Source organism: Pleuronectes platessa, chromosome 8, assembly GCF_947347685.1.
Source record: "Pleuronectes platessa chromosome 8, fPlePla1.1, whole genome shotgun sequence".
In the NCBI taxonomy this organism is placed as follows: domain Eukaryota; kingdom Metazoa; phylum Chordata; class Actinopteri; order Pleuronectiformes; family Pleuronectidae; genus Pleuronectes; species Pleuronectes platessa.
The window spans coordinates 9,936,668-9,955,375 of record NC_070633.1 but is presented as its reverse complement, the minus strand read 5'-3'; the positions used below and the strand labels follow the sequence as shown (position 1 = coordinate 9,955,375).

The following is an 18,708-nucleotide window of genomic DNA, read 5'->3' as shown; positions in this document are numbered from 1 at the left end:
ACATGTACTGATGCACTGATTAGTCATTGATATCTATAACATTTTTTATTATCTATATCTTAACTCTCAATTCTCTCTATAGTTGGTATTTAGAAATAATTTCCACATGATAATCAGCTTTTTTAAGCATTTACATTTGTACTGAGATGGTTTTGTTTTACACACTTTTGATGTGCTGGTCATCAATACCTTGTTTGGGTGGGTGGGGGGGTTGAATAAAATATATGTGTTAAGTTTATAGTTGACTTTTAAGAAAAGGAATCACCTTTGGTCGTTATGATTCTAATCTGCCCCTCTTGAATTCAGATGGATTCTGGATTACAAATCCAAGATGTGGAGATGACCCCAATAGAAGAGGTAAGGCACATTATAATGCATTTCTGTCAACAACATGTACTGATGCACTGATTAGTTATTAATATCTATAAAAAAAATGTTTATCTATATCTTAACTTTCAATTCTCTCTATAGTTGGTATTTAGAAATAATTTCCACATGATAATCAGCTTTTCAAGCATTTACATTTTTACTCAGATGGTTTTGTTTTACACACTTTTGATGTGCTGGTCATCAAAACCTTGTATGGGTGGGTGGGGGGGTTGAATAAAATATATGTGTTAAGTTTATAGTTGACTTTTAAGAAAAGGAATCACCTTTGGTCGTTATGATTCTAATCTGCCCCTCTTGAATTCAGATGGATTCTGGATTACAAATCCAAGATGTGGAGATGACCCCAATAGAAGAGGTAAGGCACATTATAATGCGTTTCTGTCAACAACATGTACTGATGCACTGATTAGTTATTAATATCTATAAAAAAAATGTTTATCTATATCTTAACTTTCAATTCTCTCTATAGTTGGTATTTAGAAATAATTTCCACATGATAATCAGCTTTTCAAGCATTTACATTTTTACTCAGATGGTTTTGTTTTACACACTTTTGATGTGCTGGTCATCAAAACCTTGTATGGGTGGGTGGGGGGGTTGAATAAAATATATGTGTTAAGTTTATAGTTGACTATTAAGAAAAGGAATCACCTTTGGTCGTTATGATTCTAATCTGCCCCTCTTGAATTCAGATGGATTCTGGATTACAAATCCAAGATGTGGAGATGACCCCAATAGAAGAGGTCAGAAACATTATAATGCGTTTCTGTCAACAACATGTACTGATGCGCTGATTAGTTATTAATATCTATACAAATATTTTGTATCTTAACTCTCAATTCTCTCTATAGTTGGTATTTAGAAATAATTTCCACATGATAATCAGCTTTTCAAGCATTTACATTTTTACTCAGATGGTTTTGTTTTACACACTTTTGATGTGCTGGTCATCAAAACCTTGTTTGGGTGGGTGGGGGGGTTAAATAAAATATATGTGTTAAGTTTATAGTTGACTATTAAGAAAAGGAATCACCTTTGGTCGTTATGATTCTAATCTGCCCCTCTTGAATTCAGATGGATTCTGGATTACAAATCCAAGATGTGGAGATGACCCCAATAGAAGAGGTCAGAAACATTATAATGCGTTTCTGTCAACAACATGTACTGATGCGCTGATTAGTTATTAATATCTATACAAATATTTTGTATCTTAACTCTCAATTCTCTCTATAGTTGGTATTTAGCAATAATTTCCACATGATAATCAGCTTTTCAAGCATTTACATTTTTACTCAGATGGTTTTGTTTTACACACTTTTGATGTGCTGGTCATCAAAACCTTGTTTGGGTGGGTGGGGGGGGTTGAATAAAATATATGTGTTAAGTTTATAGTTGACTATTAAGAAAAGGAATCACCTTTGGTCGTTATGATTCTAATCTGCCCCTCTTGAATTCAGATGGATTCTGGATTACAAATCCAAGATGTGGAGATGACCCCAATAGAAGAGGTCAGAAACATTATAATGCGTTTCTGTCAACAACATTGTTCCTACATAATAAATATATCTAGTTTGTGTCTAACACATTCTCTGATGCTAATTATGTTCTTGTTTTATTCCCACAGCTCACAAGAAAATCGTCTCAACGACCTAGGGCAACAAAAGGTCTATTTCAGAGGTATTGATGCAACACTATCAGAGATGCTCTGATTGATTTGGTATCAATACATGAAATTCATTTGTGATTATACCATAAAGACAATATATATATAATAATTATTATTTCAAAGATTGCTGGAAATTCTGTCAACTTTTTTCAATGTAGATTAAATGTCAACAAGTCGTCTGTGCTTCCTTTTATAATTATTTTGTTGTTCAAAATCTTGTCTTTTGCGATCGTTTCAAATGGAAACAAAATAATTTCCCCAACATTTTTGTAGTAATAAGTTCCAACAATAATAAGGAAATGAAAATAAAAGACAAGACAATTACAACAATTTTCAAACGTTTTGCATATGTCTGACTTCTTTTTGTGAAGTTTATGAAGTTCGGTCGTACTTACTGTACCCTTGTTACCCATCTCTCAGGATAATTGGCCCGTGTAGCTCCACCTATCCTCAGGACAGCAGGCCTGCAGCAAGCAGCCGTGGCTCTGGACGAGGCAAGATGAAGAAACGCCCCAAGAAGAATGAGGTAAAGAAACCATGTCTCTGTTTCCAAGATTAGTTATTAATTTCTATAACATTATTTATTATCTATATCTTAACTTTCAATTAGTTTTCCAGTGTTTATCAGTTTTATAAACAGTTACACAATGTACTTTTATACCAGGGCTTATTTTCAGATCAAGTCAAAAGTCATAAATACAGATGACATAATAATATATGATTTTATCTCTTTCCGTAATCAGCCTGATAAATGCCCTCCTCAGAAATGGCAGATTCATTTCTGGGTTTGCAATTTCTCAATATAGAATATGTTGTCTCAGCTCAGCGATACTCATCCTTGTTTCTGACTGTAGGTGGTTGAGATGCCAGACCTTCCGGCAATTCCTCTACCAATCAGCCCTTTCAACCTACCCACCTTCAGCTTCTCCCCTCTTTCTGCTTCCATCACCTCCACTGCCTCAAACATCACTCCTGGTGTGGCTGTGAGTTTACACATGCATGGATGAACACTGCAGATCAAACTTGATTTAAGCTGCATCAGTGGTTTTCTATTTTGATAATGTCTTTAACACCTTATGAAAGCAGATGACTAATATTCTCAAATGAATTGCGATGATGGCCAAACACCTGAATTAATTTGATCAGTAATGTCCAACAAAAATGTCCTGGAGTAAGACAATATGAGGACAGGACCCCAAGAGAAACAATCAGACACATAATGCTGTGTTTCTGTCCACAACATTGTTCCTACACACTAAATATAACTAGTTTGTGTCTAACACATTCTCTGATGCTAATTATGTTCTTGTTTTATTCCCACAGCCCACAAGGCAATCGCCTCCACGACGTAGGGCAGGCCTAGGTCTATATCAAAGGTACTGATGCAACACTATCAGAGATGCTCTGATTGTTTTGGTATCAATACACCAAAATTCATTAGTGATTATACCATAAAAACAATATATATAATAATAATTATTATTTCAAAGATTGCTGGCAATTATGTCAACTTTTTTCACTATAGATTAAATGTCAACAAGTCGTCTTCCTTTTATAATTATTTTGTTTTTCAAAAACTTGTCTTTTGCGATCGTTTCCAATGGAAACAAGAGAATTACCCCAACATTTTTGTAGTAATAAGCTCCAACAATGATAATGAAATGAAAATGAAAAAAAAGACAATAACAACGATTTTCAAACGTTTTGCATATGTCCGACTTCTTTTTGTGAAGTTTATGAAGTTCAGTGGTACTAACTTTACCCTTGTTACCCATCTATCAGGACAATTGGCCCGTGTAGCCCCATCTATCCTCTGACCAGCAGGCCTGCGGCCAAATGCGGTGGCTCTGGACCAGGGAAGATGATCATTAAATCATCCACTACACGAGCCTGTAAATGCGCCGAGGATGTTGAGGTAAAGAAACCATGACTGTGTTTCCAAGATTAGTTATTAATTTCTAATACATTATTTATTATCTTTATCTTAACTCTCAATTAGTTTTCCAGTGTTTATCAATTTTATACACAGTTATACAATGTACTTTTATACCAGGGCTTATTTTCAGATCAAGTCAAAAGTCATAAATACAGATGAGATAATCATACATGATTTTATCTCTTTCCATAATCAGCCTGATAAATACACTTCTCAGAAATGGCAGAGTCATTTTCTGGGTGTGCAATTTCTCAATGTAGAATATGTTATCTCAGCCCAGCGATTCTCATGCTTGTTTCTGACTTTAGATGGTTGATGTGTCAGACCCTCGGGCCGTTTACCTTCCCCTCGGCGCCTCCACCTTGCCCACTGCCTCCGACATCACTGCTGTCACTCCTGGTGTGGCTGTGAGTTTACACACGCATGGATGAATATTCCAAATCTCTGCAGATCAAACTTGATTTAAGATGCATCAGTTGTTTTCTATATTGTTAATGTCAACTTAGCTTCATAATATTTTAGTATTTTCCTTGATAATTATGTTCTCTTCAAATATTTCATTTTGTTTTTTCTCATCTGTAGGATGCCAAGAGAGTCCCAGCTGCATCCTCATCCCCCCTGTCACCAGTAAGTGTTTATTTAATAATGCTCCTGTAGTTGTCTAAGTTGCTAACAAAGTGGAAGTATCTGAAGTACATACAAATGTCTGTGGCCTGTCTGAGCCATACACATTGATTATCCCATTCTTATGCTCAATTGGCTTTGAAATATTAAGCTTTTCTGCTGTAGAGCGGTTGACTCAACTCTGCTGGTTATAAAGCAGGAGCATGTTAAGACACATCACAGTCTTTAGTTTATAGTTCTTTGTGTTTCATCAGCAGCATTCAGGCATCATCCGTTGGTTGACAGACAAAGTCAAGAGCATCATTCCTTCCTGGCTGCAGAAACACTTCAAGAATGAAGATGCTACTGAAGAAGAGGGTGCTGTACCAGGGACAGACCAGAACTGCCAGTCGCCGCCTCCTCCTCCTCCCAAGGCAATGAAGAGGGACCTCCTCGTCTTGATGGACGTGACTCATCAAAACCTAGCACTAGTTACATAGGTGAGGGATCATTCAGTCTCTTGGGTCATCCCAGATTATCTGGAATAGTAAAGCTCTTGCATGAGAATTTCATTTTCACATTGTCCTCAGTGCCTGCATACTAAACTGTAATTTTCCCTTTCATGCACAGAGCCCACCACAAGTGGGTTCTCTTCCCGAGCCTCTGACAAAGGTAATATCAATCCAACTTCCGTTTAATGCACCTTTTAAATAGATGTAAAATCACCTGCCCAGGTGATTGATTGGAATGAAAACCTACAGTCCGTTGAGTCTCTTAGGGACACTGTTGGAATCCTTTCTGTGAAAATGGCATTCATCACTGGTCTTGTGTGATGAACAGGTTTGAACAGGATTTCTTTGCACTGGCTGAGATTGAAAATGTCATAAATTATTTGTGTTGCAGTAGGTAGAGGCTCCTGTTTAGTTGGTGTTTGCGACTCTATTTCTCCTATGAATGGAGATAGAATTCAGACTGAATTCGAACTGGTCTGAGATGAATCTCCTTTTGCTTTTCAGATGTCCGCACTTCAAAACCGGCATCACTTCCCAAGCTTTGTTCCACAGAGATGAACAAAACAAACTCTGGACCTCAGCCTTTCAAGCTCAGTCTGAAAAGGCCTCCATACAGACTGCCCGTTTCCAATGTGAGTATCTGGGTGTCTATTCATCCTCACTGTGAGTCTGTCAGTGTATATACAAAATATTACCATCCCATGAAATATTATGGGATGTTATACTTATTAGTAGAAGCAATCAGCCCACCACAGTTTTATAACAAAACAAGAATTAGGAGCTCGGGAGAAATCCCGTCATATCAGTGGCCCACTGGACTGTAAAGGTTTATACTCACCTCAGCAAGCAGGCAGAAAAGTCAACGCCAGCCCCTTCTGTGAACTGATTATCATTGGAGGTGCACATGGTAGCGAGCTGCTTGGGTTACTCTGCCTTCTCACATGTTAAGACTATCCACCCCCACAGCTCAGGAGTTTATTTATTGGCCAAACACGATCTGCGTCAGAATCTATGGGAAATATTGAAAAACTATTTTTTTTGTTTGAGGATGCCATTAATTAATAACCCAGTGAACGAGTTTTGCTCAAACCCTAACTAATGTAAGCCTTTGTCTTGCAGTCAACATTAAACAGCACAGCACTGAACTCCAGCCAACTTGGATATTCACCCTTCTACCCTGGGAAGACCATGTATGGAGGGGCAGCGGCAGTCAGGAGCCTTCACACACGTTCTGGAACACCATACCAGGTACGCTAGTGAGAACCATACACATTAAAACCTGAGTCGAGTTACTTTATAGTAAACATTAGTTTATTATGGTCATTCTTTGTGTACATTCAATGTCATACATTTTTCATCCCTGAGTAGGTTAGCAATGAATTTCTGACATGACAGCGACTGGATGTTATTAATTAAACTGGAGACTAATTTGGCTCATCTGATCCATAGGCCCCAGTGAGGAGACAGATCAAGGCCAAGCCTTATGGAGCTCAGCCCTGTGGGGTGACGAGTGCCACGGCCAGACGCCTCCTGCTGTCATATTAACGCATTTCAATCCCATCAGCGCCTCCACCTTCCCCACCTTCAGCTTCTCCCCCTTTCTTCTCCCCCCTTTTTCCCGTTTTCCACCTTCCCCACCTTCAGCTCCTCCCCCCTTTTTCCCCTTTTTCCCCTTTCCACCTTTCCCACCTTCAGCTTCTCCCCTCTTTCTGCCCCCACCACCTCAACTGCCTCCAATATCACTGCTATCACTCCCATCGGCCTCCACCTTCCCCACCTTCAGCTTCTCCCCCATTTCTTCTCCCCCCTTTTTCCCCTTTCTCCACCTTCCCCACCTTCAGCTTCTCCCCTATTTCTGCTCCACAACCACCACCCCCCTCTCTCCATCAACTGGGTTTGGGGATATCAACCCGCTTAGCTGGACCTGTGAAGTCTGCTTGGTGCCGAACAAACCATCAGCCGGAATCCTCATCCAAATCTATGGACAGTAAGCCATCAGCCACGACCTCAGTTGGGATGGATAGCAGCACGAATGCCACCTCCTCCACTACGACCACCACAGGTTTTTGCTCAATGTTTTCCAAACCTGTTGGAACCTGGGACTGTTATGGAAGTGTGTGGCCTGCAAAACGGCCAAACATTGGACAGGACTTAACCCTCACTTACTCTTCCCTCGGCCTTCTCAGCTGTTAAGACTGTATCCACCCCCACAGCCCCTGTTGCCTCAGGGTTCATTGGATTTGGAGACAAGTTTAAAAAACAGAGGGTGCATGGGAATGTGGTACGTTATTGGTAGAGAACAAGGCCGAGGACACAAAGTGTGTGGCTTGCACAACTACCAAACCAGGTCATCAAAGCATGACCATGGTTTTGTAATTTGGTATTTTGAAGTTCTCAGTCTTTGGTTTTAAATATGTAAATACAAATGAGCTGTGTCATTGACTATTAAAATGTTCTGTTTGAAAAATATCTCATGACATGTTTGTGTTCATTACGTAGAGAAAATGAAATGTACCACTGCTGGGAGATGAACTGTATTGCATTGTAGATTAAGATGATATAATCCTACAATCAATATAGTCAAGTTTTCATACAAATATGATCATAAATTGGTAGGTGTTCCCTAGTGAATACATACTGTGTGGGTCATTTTTTACCCATGTGTGTAAAAGTGATTTAAAAAAGCTTAATTTACATTTGCTTATAAGTAGGAAAGAAAAATAATGAATTGTAGTAATCATAAATTTATGAAAACTTATAATATTAAATGATCAAATATATTTATTTCAAATATATAGCAAAGAAATACTCATGCATGAAATAAAACAATAAATAAATACAGGTAATTTGAAGGGCATTTACAGGTCAGGGTAGTGATACAAAAATGACTTTTATTCAGAAAGTAACAAAGGGAAACATTTAATCAGGATCTGTGATGATGTAAGATATCTCTTATAAAATGTTGCATTGTGTCAACTTCTGACAGGACAAGAAATACAGCACGTCCCATTAGACAAAATTTAATGCTGCATTGTGTTTTGCATTGGACCTTTAAAAAAAGGTATTTCGAAAATCTGTCCTCTAACTTTTGCAATAAAGACACACACACTTGTAAATCATGCACATGGATTATAGGATAACTGATCTCAGCACATCGTCTATAAATGATTTGTAAACTGGATCATAACTGTTCTATAGATTAATTTCTAAACTGATTGAATATTTGCTCTTGGCTGTTTCTTACACAGCTGACACTATGAGGCTCAGAACAAACTTCTGGCTCATGATCAGAGTCAAAGCCTGAACAGCTCTATGTGTCAATATTTCCTCAGTGTCATAGCGCCACCTACTGATTTCCCATGAAACAGGAAGTACTTTGTAAATCCACTCTGCATTATCCAACTGGCCCCCAAATTCTTACCTATGATCAGGATTCTGACCTGAAGATCTCCACATATAAATTCATAACTGGTTTGAATAGGATTTCTTTGCACTGGCTGAGATTGAAAATGTCATAAATTATTTGTGTTGCAGTAGGTAGAGGCTCCTGTTTAGTTGGTGTTTGCGACTCTATTTCTCCTATGAATGGAGATAGAATTCAGACTGAATTCGAACTGGTCTGAGATGAATCTCCTTTTGCTTTTCAGATGTCCGCACTTCAAAAACGACATCACTTCCCAAGCTTTGGTCCACAGAGATGGACAAAACAAACTCTGGACCTCAGCCTTTCAAGCTCAGTCTGAAAAGGCCTCCATACACACTGCCCGTTTCCAATGTGAGTATCACATGAGTTACACTTTGGAGGTGCACATGGTAGCAAGCTGCTTGGGTTACTCTTCCTTCTGCCTTCTCACAAGTTAAGACTATCCACCCCCACAGCTCAGGAGTTTATTTATTGGCCAACCACGATCTGCGTCAGAATCTATGAGAAATTTTAAAAAACGATTTTTGGAGTTTAAATGTACTTTGTTATTTCATGTGTAATATAATAATGGGTTTAGGTTTGAGGATGCCATTAATTAATCACCCAGTGAACGAGTTTTGCTCAAACCCTAACTAATGTAAGCTTTTCTCTTGCAGTCGACATTAAACAGCACAGCACTGAACTCCAGCCAACTTGGATATTCACCCTTCTACCCTGGGAACACCATGAGGGGCAGCGGCAGTCAGGAGCCTTCACACACGTTCTGGAACACCATACCAGGTACGCTAGTGAGAACCATACGAATTAAAACCTGAGTCGAGTTACTTTATAGTAAACATTAGTTTATTATAGTTGTTCTTTGTGTACATTCAATGTCATACGTTTGTCATCCCTGAGTAGGTTAGCAATGAATTGCTGACATGACAGCGACTGGATGTTATTAATTAAACTGGAGACTAATTTGGCTCATCTGATCCATAGGCCCCAGTGAGGAGACAGATCAAGGCCAAGCCTGCTGGAGCTCAGCCCTGTGGGGTGACGAGTGCCACGGCCAGACGCATCCTGCTGTCATTTTAGTGCATTTCAATCCCATCAGCGCCTCCACCTTCCCCACCTTCAGCTTCTCCCTCCTTTCTTCTCCCCCCTTTTTCCCCTTTTCCACCTTCCCCACCTCCAGTTTCTCCCCTCTTTCTGCTCCCACCACCTCCACTGCCTCAAACATCATCCACCTTCAGCTTCTCCCCTCTTTCTGCTCCACAACCACCACCCCCCTCTCTCCATCAACAGGGTTTGGGGATATCAACCCGCTTAACTGGACCTGTGAAGTCTGCTTGGTGCCGAACAAGCCATCAGATGCAAAATGTGTTTGCTGTAGTACCCCACAGCCCAAATCCTCATCCAAATCTATGGACAGTAAGCCATCAGCCACAACCTCAGTTGGGATGGATAGCAGCACGAAGGCCACCTCCACCACTATGACCACCTAAGGCAGGGGTGTCCAAACTACGGTCCGCGGGCCATCTGCGGCCCGCCATCCATTTTAAATTGGCCCGCCTCAATAAAATTAAAATTAGAAAAAAAAAAAAAAAAATTATATATATTTTTTTTTTAAGGACGTTTTTTGAAAATATATTTATTTTATTTATCTGTGCAGTTGGTACCGATGATACTACTTCATGACTACTTCTATGTACTTTATGCTTTTACTTCACTGTTAATGTGGAGATTCAGTCTGGTAGAATACACACCTCTGTCCTGCTTTTTATTTATTAAGACCAGAGCTCACTGAGCCTTTCAATTCATAGTACAAGTAGAACCCAGGTGGCCCCTGAGAGCCCAGAGGAACTGATGCCATCTCTGAAGCTTCCAGAGCAAAGAGTCAAAACACAGACTCAAGTCGTTGAAGTGAGACACTGAACACAAAGAGGAGAAACCTGTGGAAAACAACGCCCATTTCATTTAAAATATGCTGCAGAAGAAACATTAACTTACTTAATACTTTCTCTTGTAATTCATTTCTGTGTGTTAGTTCAAATAATCAGGTGGTCTATTTAACCAGAGAGACATTTCCCATCAACCCCTCTTGCTCGCACTGCTGCTGCAGTATGGCTACCTGTTGCTACAGTCCCTCCACCACCCCAGCATCCACCTGTAGGCTCCAACGGGGGGAGCAAGTATTTGCTCATCACTCCCATCATTCCTGTGTAATCATATGGGGGAGTGATTAAGTTGGAGCCTAGACGCCAAACACTAAATCTGTTGTAATAAATATATTACATGATCAAACGTGAGTTGTCTGACAGAACGCCCATTTCATTTAAAATATGCTGCAGAAGAAACATTAACTTACTTAATACTTTCTCTTGTAATTCATTTCTGTGTGTTAGTTCAAATAATATCAAATAATATCAATAAGGTTATATCAACAGAGAGTCTGAGTCAATGTCAAAATAACACAAAATTATCAGACGGAAGAAAACACAGTGTCGTTATCTGACAGAGTGAAGAAAAATAAACTAATAATACTTAATGAGTAAAGTTCTGTCTGGATAACAATCTTCATATTGGGATTTTAACAGTTCACACATATACCACATCGGAGTAAGAGTAAAAATAAAAACCTGTGCAGATTAAAATCCACCACACCAGCTACAAAGATCTCAATAACTACAGTTAATGTTGCTATGATGTGTTATAAAGTACAGTATCTACCAGAGGTGTGGACTCGAGTCACATGACTTGGACTCGAGTCAGACTCGAGTTATGAATTTGATGACTTTAGACTCGACTTGACAAAATGTTAAGAGACTTGCAACTCGACTTGGACTTCAACCTCAATGACTCGTGACTTCACTTGGACTTGAGCCGTTTGACTTGATAAGACTTGCTCCTTTACCCAAAACACAACGATTAAAAAGTATGTTATTAGGGAGCGCTCTGTATCATTCATCGTGTTTGTGTGCGTCTGTGTGTGTGTGTGTGCAGCGCCGCCGCTCCCAAAACGCGCACTACGCGCTGTGCATCGGGCACCAAGTCCTGAGGGGGCACCAAAAAAAAGGCAACTGAAAAATCATCATAGTTATAATAATTATGTAGCCGAGCGTTTGGTTGTATCATAAGTCCGGCTTCAGCCGACAAAGGACACGAGAGCAGGTCATGCGCTCAGGACAGAACACCCGTTTATCCTCCGTTCATTTTACATCTTCACTCATCACAGCACCAACTTCCTTTAAAACCCCCTTTCAAAATAAGAGTCACTACCAACAACCCACTTAAAACCGCAAATACAAATCAACCCTCAACAATAACGTCATTAAATAAATTAGCTTACAATTATAATGCCGATATTATTTCAGTATAGAAATATTAGGTACCTTTTAGCCATGTATATCACAAAAAAGGCAGAACAAGACATATATTAAATTGCTCCAAAAAAGTTAAAGAAGATTGACTATTCTTGTTTGTACTTATTGATGATTATTTAATGTAATTATAGAGGAGTTATGCTTAGGGCACCAAAATGGCTCGCAGCGGCACTTGGTGGAATCATACTACGTCCCCACCGTGCACAAATGACTGACAGACTTTTGGCCAATTTGGTCTTTTGCAAATGCAATGCAGCATAGGGCCCTGACATATAAAAAGCACAACCCCGTTCATTGTTATGTTCAAGTATTTGTTATGTTTCTCACATGTACACACACACACACAATATGAGGTGAGATAAATGAGATGAGATAAACACAGGACAGGACAGAAACTGCTGTTGAACTAGTTAAAATGCAAAATACAATGTTAGCAGTTTTGTACAAATAATTACAGTTGCACTTGTTTTTTCAAATGTGTTCATTCTGTAGGAGTGGTTTAAAATGAAGAATATTCTTGCAAAATATGAGTTAAATGTTAAAAATGACTGGTTAATAGTGCAATAGGGAAGTGCAATGTCAGCAAAAAAAAAATTCTGTAATTTCAATTGCACTTGTTTTAATAAATAAATAAATAAATACAGATTTAAAAAGCATACATGATCTGTGTAAATATATTATTACTCAGTGATCAAAAGGACTCGAAAAGACTCGAAACTCAAACTGCAGGACTTGGGGACTTGACTTGAGACTTGTCAGTCTTGACTTGGGACTTGACTCGGGACTTGAGGGCAAAGACTTGAGACTTACTTGGGACTTCCAAAAAAATGACTTGGTCCCACATCTGGTATCTACACTGACCTGAATTTACCACCAGATTTTGGCCAAACGTTCAGGTCACAGACGTATAATCACGACATGTTAAGGGCCTACAAAACTATTTGACATTGGTCTAAATGTCTCAGTGTTCTATGATCTTTTTTATACAGATATTGTGGCGTGCACTAAGGGGTGTGTCCTCTCACCCAGTGGGTTGATGGGTAATGTTAGAGGCTGTAGCTATATATACTTCCCGTATGGGGAACATGTGGAGTTCTTCCTTGTTACTGAATAAACCACAGTAAACAGTACCTGCGTCTCTGCCTTTCCTTGTCTTGCCACATTGGTGACCCCGTTTTTTGGACATGTTCGAGGTAGAGGAGGATAGTGTCCCTTCCTCATCGGGGGAAGACGTATTTTCTTCCCCGGCGCCCGTGGACCGTGTCTCCACAACGACCATGGCGCCGCAGCTTCCGCGACCGACCAGCTCCGCGAAGCACGTTAAACTGCCGGAGTTTTGGCAGAACGACCCCACGCCGTGGTTTCTGCACGTCGAGGCTCTTTTCCATCTGCGAGGAGTAACGGCAGACGACTCCAGGTATTTTTTGGTGGTCGCGGCTTTGGACCAGCAATCCACCCGGCGCGTGATGCAGCTCCTGCGAGCCCCGCCGCTGCGCGGAAAGTACGCCGCCCTCAAGCAGCTTCTCCTCCGGCGCTACAGCTTGTCAGCCGCGGAGAGAGCGGACAAGCTACTGTCGCTTCCCGGTTTGGGCGATGGTTCGGCAGTGGACCTGATGGACGAGATGCTGTCGTTGCTGGGCTCCGAGGAGGATGGTTTCCTTTTCCCGCACATCTTTCTGCGCCAGCTCCCGCGGCAGGTGTGCGCAGCCCTCGCCAACTCTTCTTGTTTGGCGGCTGGCGACTTCCGTGGATTGGCTGAGCAGGCGGACCGGATCCTGCTGACTTCGAGGAACGTCTCCGTGCAGAGTGTGACCGTGGAGTCCTTGCAGCCGACGTTGGAGGACGAGGTTCCGGCATTGACGGCTGCAGTTTCCACCCGCAGACAGCGCGGCCAGCTGTGTTTCTTCCATCAGCGCTTCGGCAGCAAGGCGCGCCGCTGCGTTCCTCCGTGCGCGTTCGAGGCACCGGGAAACGGAAGAGCCGGCGCTCGGTAGCAGCCGTGGGCGCTGGCGAGCAAGAGGAGCTGCTGTTCGTTCATGACTCCATATCAGGTAATCATTTCCTGGTGGACTCCGGCTCGCAGAAGAGCCTTCTCCCTCCTGCAGCTACGGACCTCTCGGCCTGTGGCAGTGGTCCGCGTCTGACAGCGGCTAACGGTTCGGCTATAGAGACGTTTGGTACAAAGTCTGTGACTGTGTGTTTCAATGGACGCAAATTTCTGTGTGACTTTGTTGTAGCTTCCATTACGGTTCCTATTATCGGAGCAGATTTTCTGTGCACTAATGGGTTGTTAGTGGATGTAGCTAATCGCAGGCTCATTGATGCTGTGTCTTTTTCGTCTTTTCCGTGTCAGACAGGGGGACCCGGGCCGTTAACACACGCTAATTTCGCGGCGTCAAAGGATGTCTTCCAGCGCTTACTGGCGGAATTTCCTTCGCTGACAACGCCCGCATTTTCTGCCGCGGTTACTAAACACGGCGTGGAACATTTCATTCCCACTGCGAGTACGCCCGTTTTCGCATGTTCGCGTCGCCTCGACACCGTGAAGTTAGCCACCGCGAAAGAGGAGTTTGCTACCATGGAGCGTTTGGGGATCGTTAGGCGGTCCAACAGCCCGTGGGCTTCGCCGCTCCACATGGTGCCCAAGGCGGACGGGTCTTGGCGACCGTGCGGTGACTTCCGCCGTTTAAATAACATTACGGCCCATGACCGTTATCCCATTCCGCATGTGCAGGATTTTTCGATTCGTCTGGCGGGCATGACAATTTTTTCTAAAATCGATTTGGTGCGAGGTTATCATCAGGTGCCTGTGCGGGCAGAGGACGTGCCCAAGACTGCAGTCATTACACCATTTGGGCTTTTCGAGTTCCTGCGAATGCTGTTCGGCCTTAAAGGCGCAGCGCAGACGTTTCAGCGCTTGATGGACTCGGTGTTACGTGACCTCGCGTTTGTTTTCGTCTATTTGGATGACATCTTGGTGGCCAGCCCGTCGGTTGATGAGCATTTGTTGCACCTTAGGCAGGTATTCCAGCGCCTTGATGGACATGGTCTCATTGTCAACACAGCCAAGTGCCAGTTTGGGCTGTCTGTCATAGACTTTTTGGGCCATCGCATTTCGTCGCAGGGTGCGGTTCCTTTGCCCTCGAAGGTGCATGCAGTTGCGGATTTTCCCCGTCCGGTCTCGGTCAGGTTGCTACAGGAGTTTTTGGGCATGATAAACTTTTACAATCGTTTCTTGCCTCGTGCGGCCCAACTCCTGCAACCATTGTATGGTGCTTTGAAGCTTAAGAAAGCCAAGGACCAGGTTGACTGGACCCCTGTGAGGATCCAGGCTTTTGAGGGGGCTAAGGCTGCCCTGGCTAACGCGGCGCTTCTGGCGCACCCCGCGTCTCGGGCGCCCATCGCCCTCACGACCGATGCTTCAGATGTGGCTGTCGGTGCAGTTGTTGAACAGCGTGTTGCGGGTGCGTGGCAGCCCCTTGCATTTTTTAGCCGCGGTTTGCGAGACAGTGAGCGAAAATACAGCGTGTTTGACCGGGAACTGTTAGCGTTGTACCTGGCTACGCGTCATTTCCGTTTCCTGCTGGAAGGCCGCCCTTTCACAGCCTATGTTGACCACAAACCATTGACGTTTGCTATGGCGAAGGTGACAGAGCCATGGTCTGCTCGCCAGCAGCGCCATCTAGCGGCGATCTCCGAATTCACAACGGACATCCAACATGTGGCGGGTTTCCCCGCCACAACCCGGTGGTAGACTGCCTGTCGCGGGTGCTGGTGTGCCCTGTGCATCTTGGGGTTGATTTTTCAGCACTGGCTGCCGATCAACCTGGGGACCCGGGTATCGTTGCACTGAGAGCTGCGAGTACCGGTCTGGAGCTGGAGGAGGCAGTGGTGCAAAATGGTGGGCCTGCCCTCCTTTGCGACGTCTCCACAGGCCGCCCCCGCCCGGTGGTGCCGGTTGCTTGGCGCCGTCGGGTCTTTGATATGGTGCACTCTCTTTCTCATCCGGGTGTCCGGGCGTCGGTGAAGTTGGTGTCTTCGAAGTTTGTGTGGCCTGGCCTTCGCAAAGAGGTCAAAGAGTGGGCGGCCACATGTGTGGCGTGTCAGCGCGCTAAAGTTCACCAGCACACTAGGGCGCCCCTCGAGCCATTTTTGATTCCGGCCAAGCGTTTTGATCATATGCATATCAACCTTGTGGGGCCTCTTCCCCCTTCCCAGGGTTTTACACATCTCCTTACCATTGTAGATCGGACCACTAGGTGGCCAGAGGCGGTTCCTCTGTCTTCCACGACATCTGCGGACGTGGCACGCGCTTTTCTTTCAGCTTGGGTCTCACGTTTTGGTGCACCGTCTGATATCACCTCTGACAGAGGCCCGCAGTTCATTTCAGATCTCTGGTCGGCGCGAGCAAAGTCTTTGGGCACACAGGTTCACCGTACCACTGCCTACCACCCCCAGGCTAACGGCTTGTGTGAACGTTTTCACCGGTCGCTTAAGGCGTCATTGCGGGCTGCGCTCTCAGACGCGAACTGGTTGGATCGGTTGCCGTGGGTGATGCTCGGGTTGCGCTCGGCTCCTAAGGCTGACCTGGATGCCTCGCCTGCAGAGTTGGTGCTCGGTCAGCCGCTCCGCGTCCCAGGGGAGTTTCTGCCTCAGAGCTCGGCCCCCTTTCCGTTTCCTGTTGCGCGTCCTGCGTCACAGGCCGCTTGTGCACCGGTGCCCGTGCATCATTTTTCTCCTCGGTCTTTCGTGCCAACGGATCTCGCGACCACTCGGTTTGTTTTCGTGCGTCACGATGCTCACCGGTTTCCCCTCCAGCCCCCGTATGACGGCCCGTTTAGAGTGTTAGAGGCGGGTTCTAAAAGTTTCATTCTGGACATGGGCGGGCGCAGGGAGCGCGTTTCGTTAGACAGGCTTAAGCCAGCTCATCTGTTGGCCGGCGAAGAGGTGCTACCGGCCCGGGTTCCCCGTCGTGGTCGCCCCCTTCTAAGACCCCTGTGTTGTTTTCTCCAGTTGTGCCTCCTGATCCTGTGCCTGTTGTAAATGATGTCCCTTCTGCCTGTTCCACCCCTGCGTTTGCGGACAGGGGTCGGCGTAGCCGTTATGGTCGCCTCGTTAAACCCCCTGAGAGGTACTGACTTTTGTCCCATTTTTTTTTTCTCCCTCTGGGTGTTCGGGGGGGGGGCTGTGTGGCGTGCACTCAGGGGTGTGTCCTCTCACCCAGTGGGTTGATGGGTAATGTTAGAGGCTGTAGCTATATATACTTCCCGTATGGGGAACATGTGGAGTTCTCCCTTGTTACTGAATAAACCACAGTAAACAGTACCTGCGTCTCTGCCTTTCCTTGTCTTGCCACAATATCACAATTTCACATTTATGCATATGCAACATCAAGGCACACACCAGTTCTAATATTCTATAAATAACATTGGCCCTGTTTCTGCCTTAAACAAGTGCTTTAACCAACATTACGTACAATACAATATAAGTGATGTATAAACATCTAACAATATTCTGGACCTTTGAGAGGATCGCACAGATTTCACAGAGTGAAACCTGACAGGAAAGACAAACAGTGTGTCATGCATTAAAAACTGGAGTCCGTTAAGAAACAGAGAGGTGTCACTGCAGTCTTCAGTGCTAAAGGAAATGAACATCCCTCTCTGGTGTAAGTTCTGTGCTGCCTCCATGCTCTCCATGAAAGAGGATGTGGCGTACAGGATGGGGTCTCATCATGTTGACCGTCACCCTGATGTAGAATACTGACGCTGCCTTTCTGGCGGGCTGAATGTGCTCGTGACTGAAGCGTGCACGGGGAAGCAGCATATACAGGTGCATGAAGGCAGAGCTGCTGTGTGCTTTTATGCATCTGTTGCCTCGCAGAGTCTGTGACCGAGCTGGTAAACTTTAACACTGGCTCGTCTTCTCTGGGGAGAGGAAACGCTCCTGCTCTTTTCCTGCCGCACCAACACCATCCTGCTTCTCCCTGCTGCTCTTGCTCTGTTCCTGGGTTGTGTTCGCTCTGCTTAGAGAGAGCTGGAGTAGGCGCTGGCGCTCCACACTGTGCCACATGCCGTAGCCAAAGTAGATCAGGAAGCCTGAGGAGGGGAAACATATCAATATCATCCTGCACCAATATATTGTCTATTGCATTTGCACAAATGTATATTCCAGTATTTAACTGTTCGGTTGATTGTGAATTGTTTTTTAAATATTTCATTAAATTGTATTACTTCCAAGGAGATTATGTTTTTATCTGCGTCCATCCAATGTGTAGATTGTTTGAGTAAAAAAGTTCAAATGTAAAAATGAAAGGGAACCTCAGCAGAGAACAAAGGAAGTCTGTTTATACATAAAAATAAGCACATGTCCCAAAATGTTGTCTATGGCTAAAATGGCTGTTCATAACTTTAAAAGACACTCACCCACAGCCATCCACACAGAGAAACGTATCCACGTATCTCCACTCAGCTGAACCATGAGGTAAATGTTGATGTGTGTGATTGCTGGACATTACAGGCTGTACTAAACAATGAGCTTTGAAGCTGAACGGCTCCAAAGAGGTGAGGGGCTGTGGCGTGTCAGGGGGGGGTTTGTCCCTTCAGAGCCACTGTTTACCTGTGCAGCTTTAAAACAACATCCCTCATTGACTAAATGTGACGTTTACATGTATTTAATCACCTGTGAAGTAGATGCATGAGACATGGGAGCGGTCGTGGTCCTTCTCGCACTCGGTCCCGTCACACATGATCACCCAGCAGCTGTAGGCCCCAGTGTCAGCAGCAGAGGGGGACGTCAGGATCAGCTGACTG

The 18,708-nt window shown here is 43.8% G+C and overlaps 1 protein-coding gene across 1 annotated transcript; it reads right to left on the bottom strand.

Annotated features, from left to right (window-relative positions):
• Window positions 1–17,272: 17,272 nt before the first annotated feature.
• Window positions 17,273–18,384, bottom strand: LOC128446418 (cationic amino acid transporter 2-like). Its single transcript, XM_053429449.1, has 2 exons — window positions 18,322–18,384; window positions 17,273–17,994 (listed from the first exon to the last, which is right to left on the bottom strand). The coding sequence occupies exons 1-2, from the start codon at window positions 18,374–18,376 to the stop codon at window positions 17,804–17,806; spliced, it is 246 nt and encodes an 81-aa protein (XP_053285424.1). The 5' UTR covers window positions 18,377–18,384; the 3' UTR covers window positions 17,273–17,803.
• Between the last annotated feature and the right edge of the window lie 324 nt (window positions 18,385–18,708).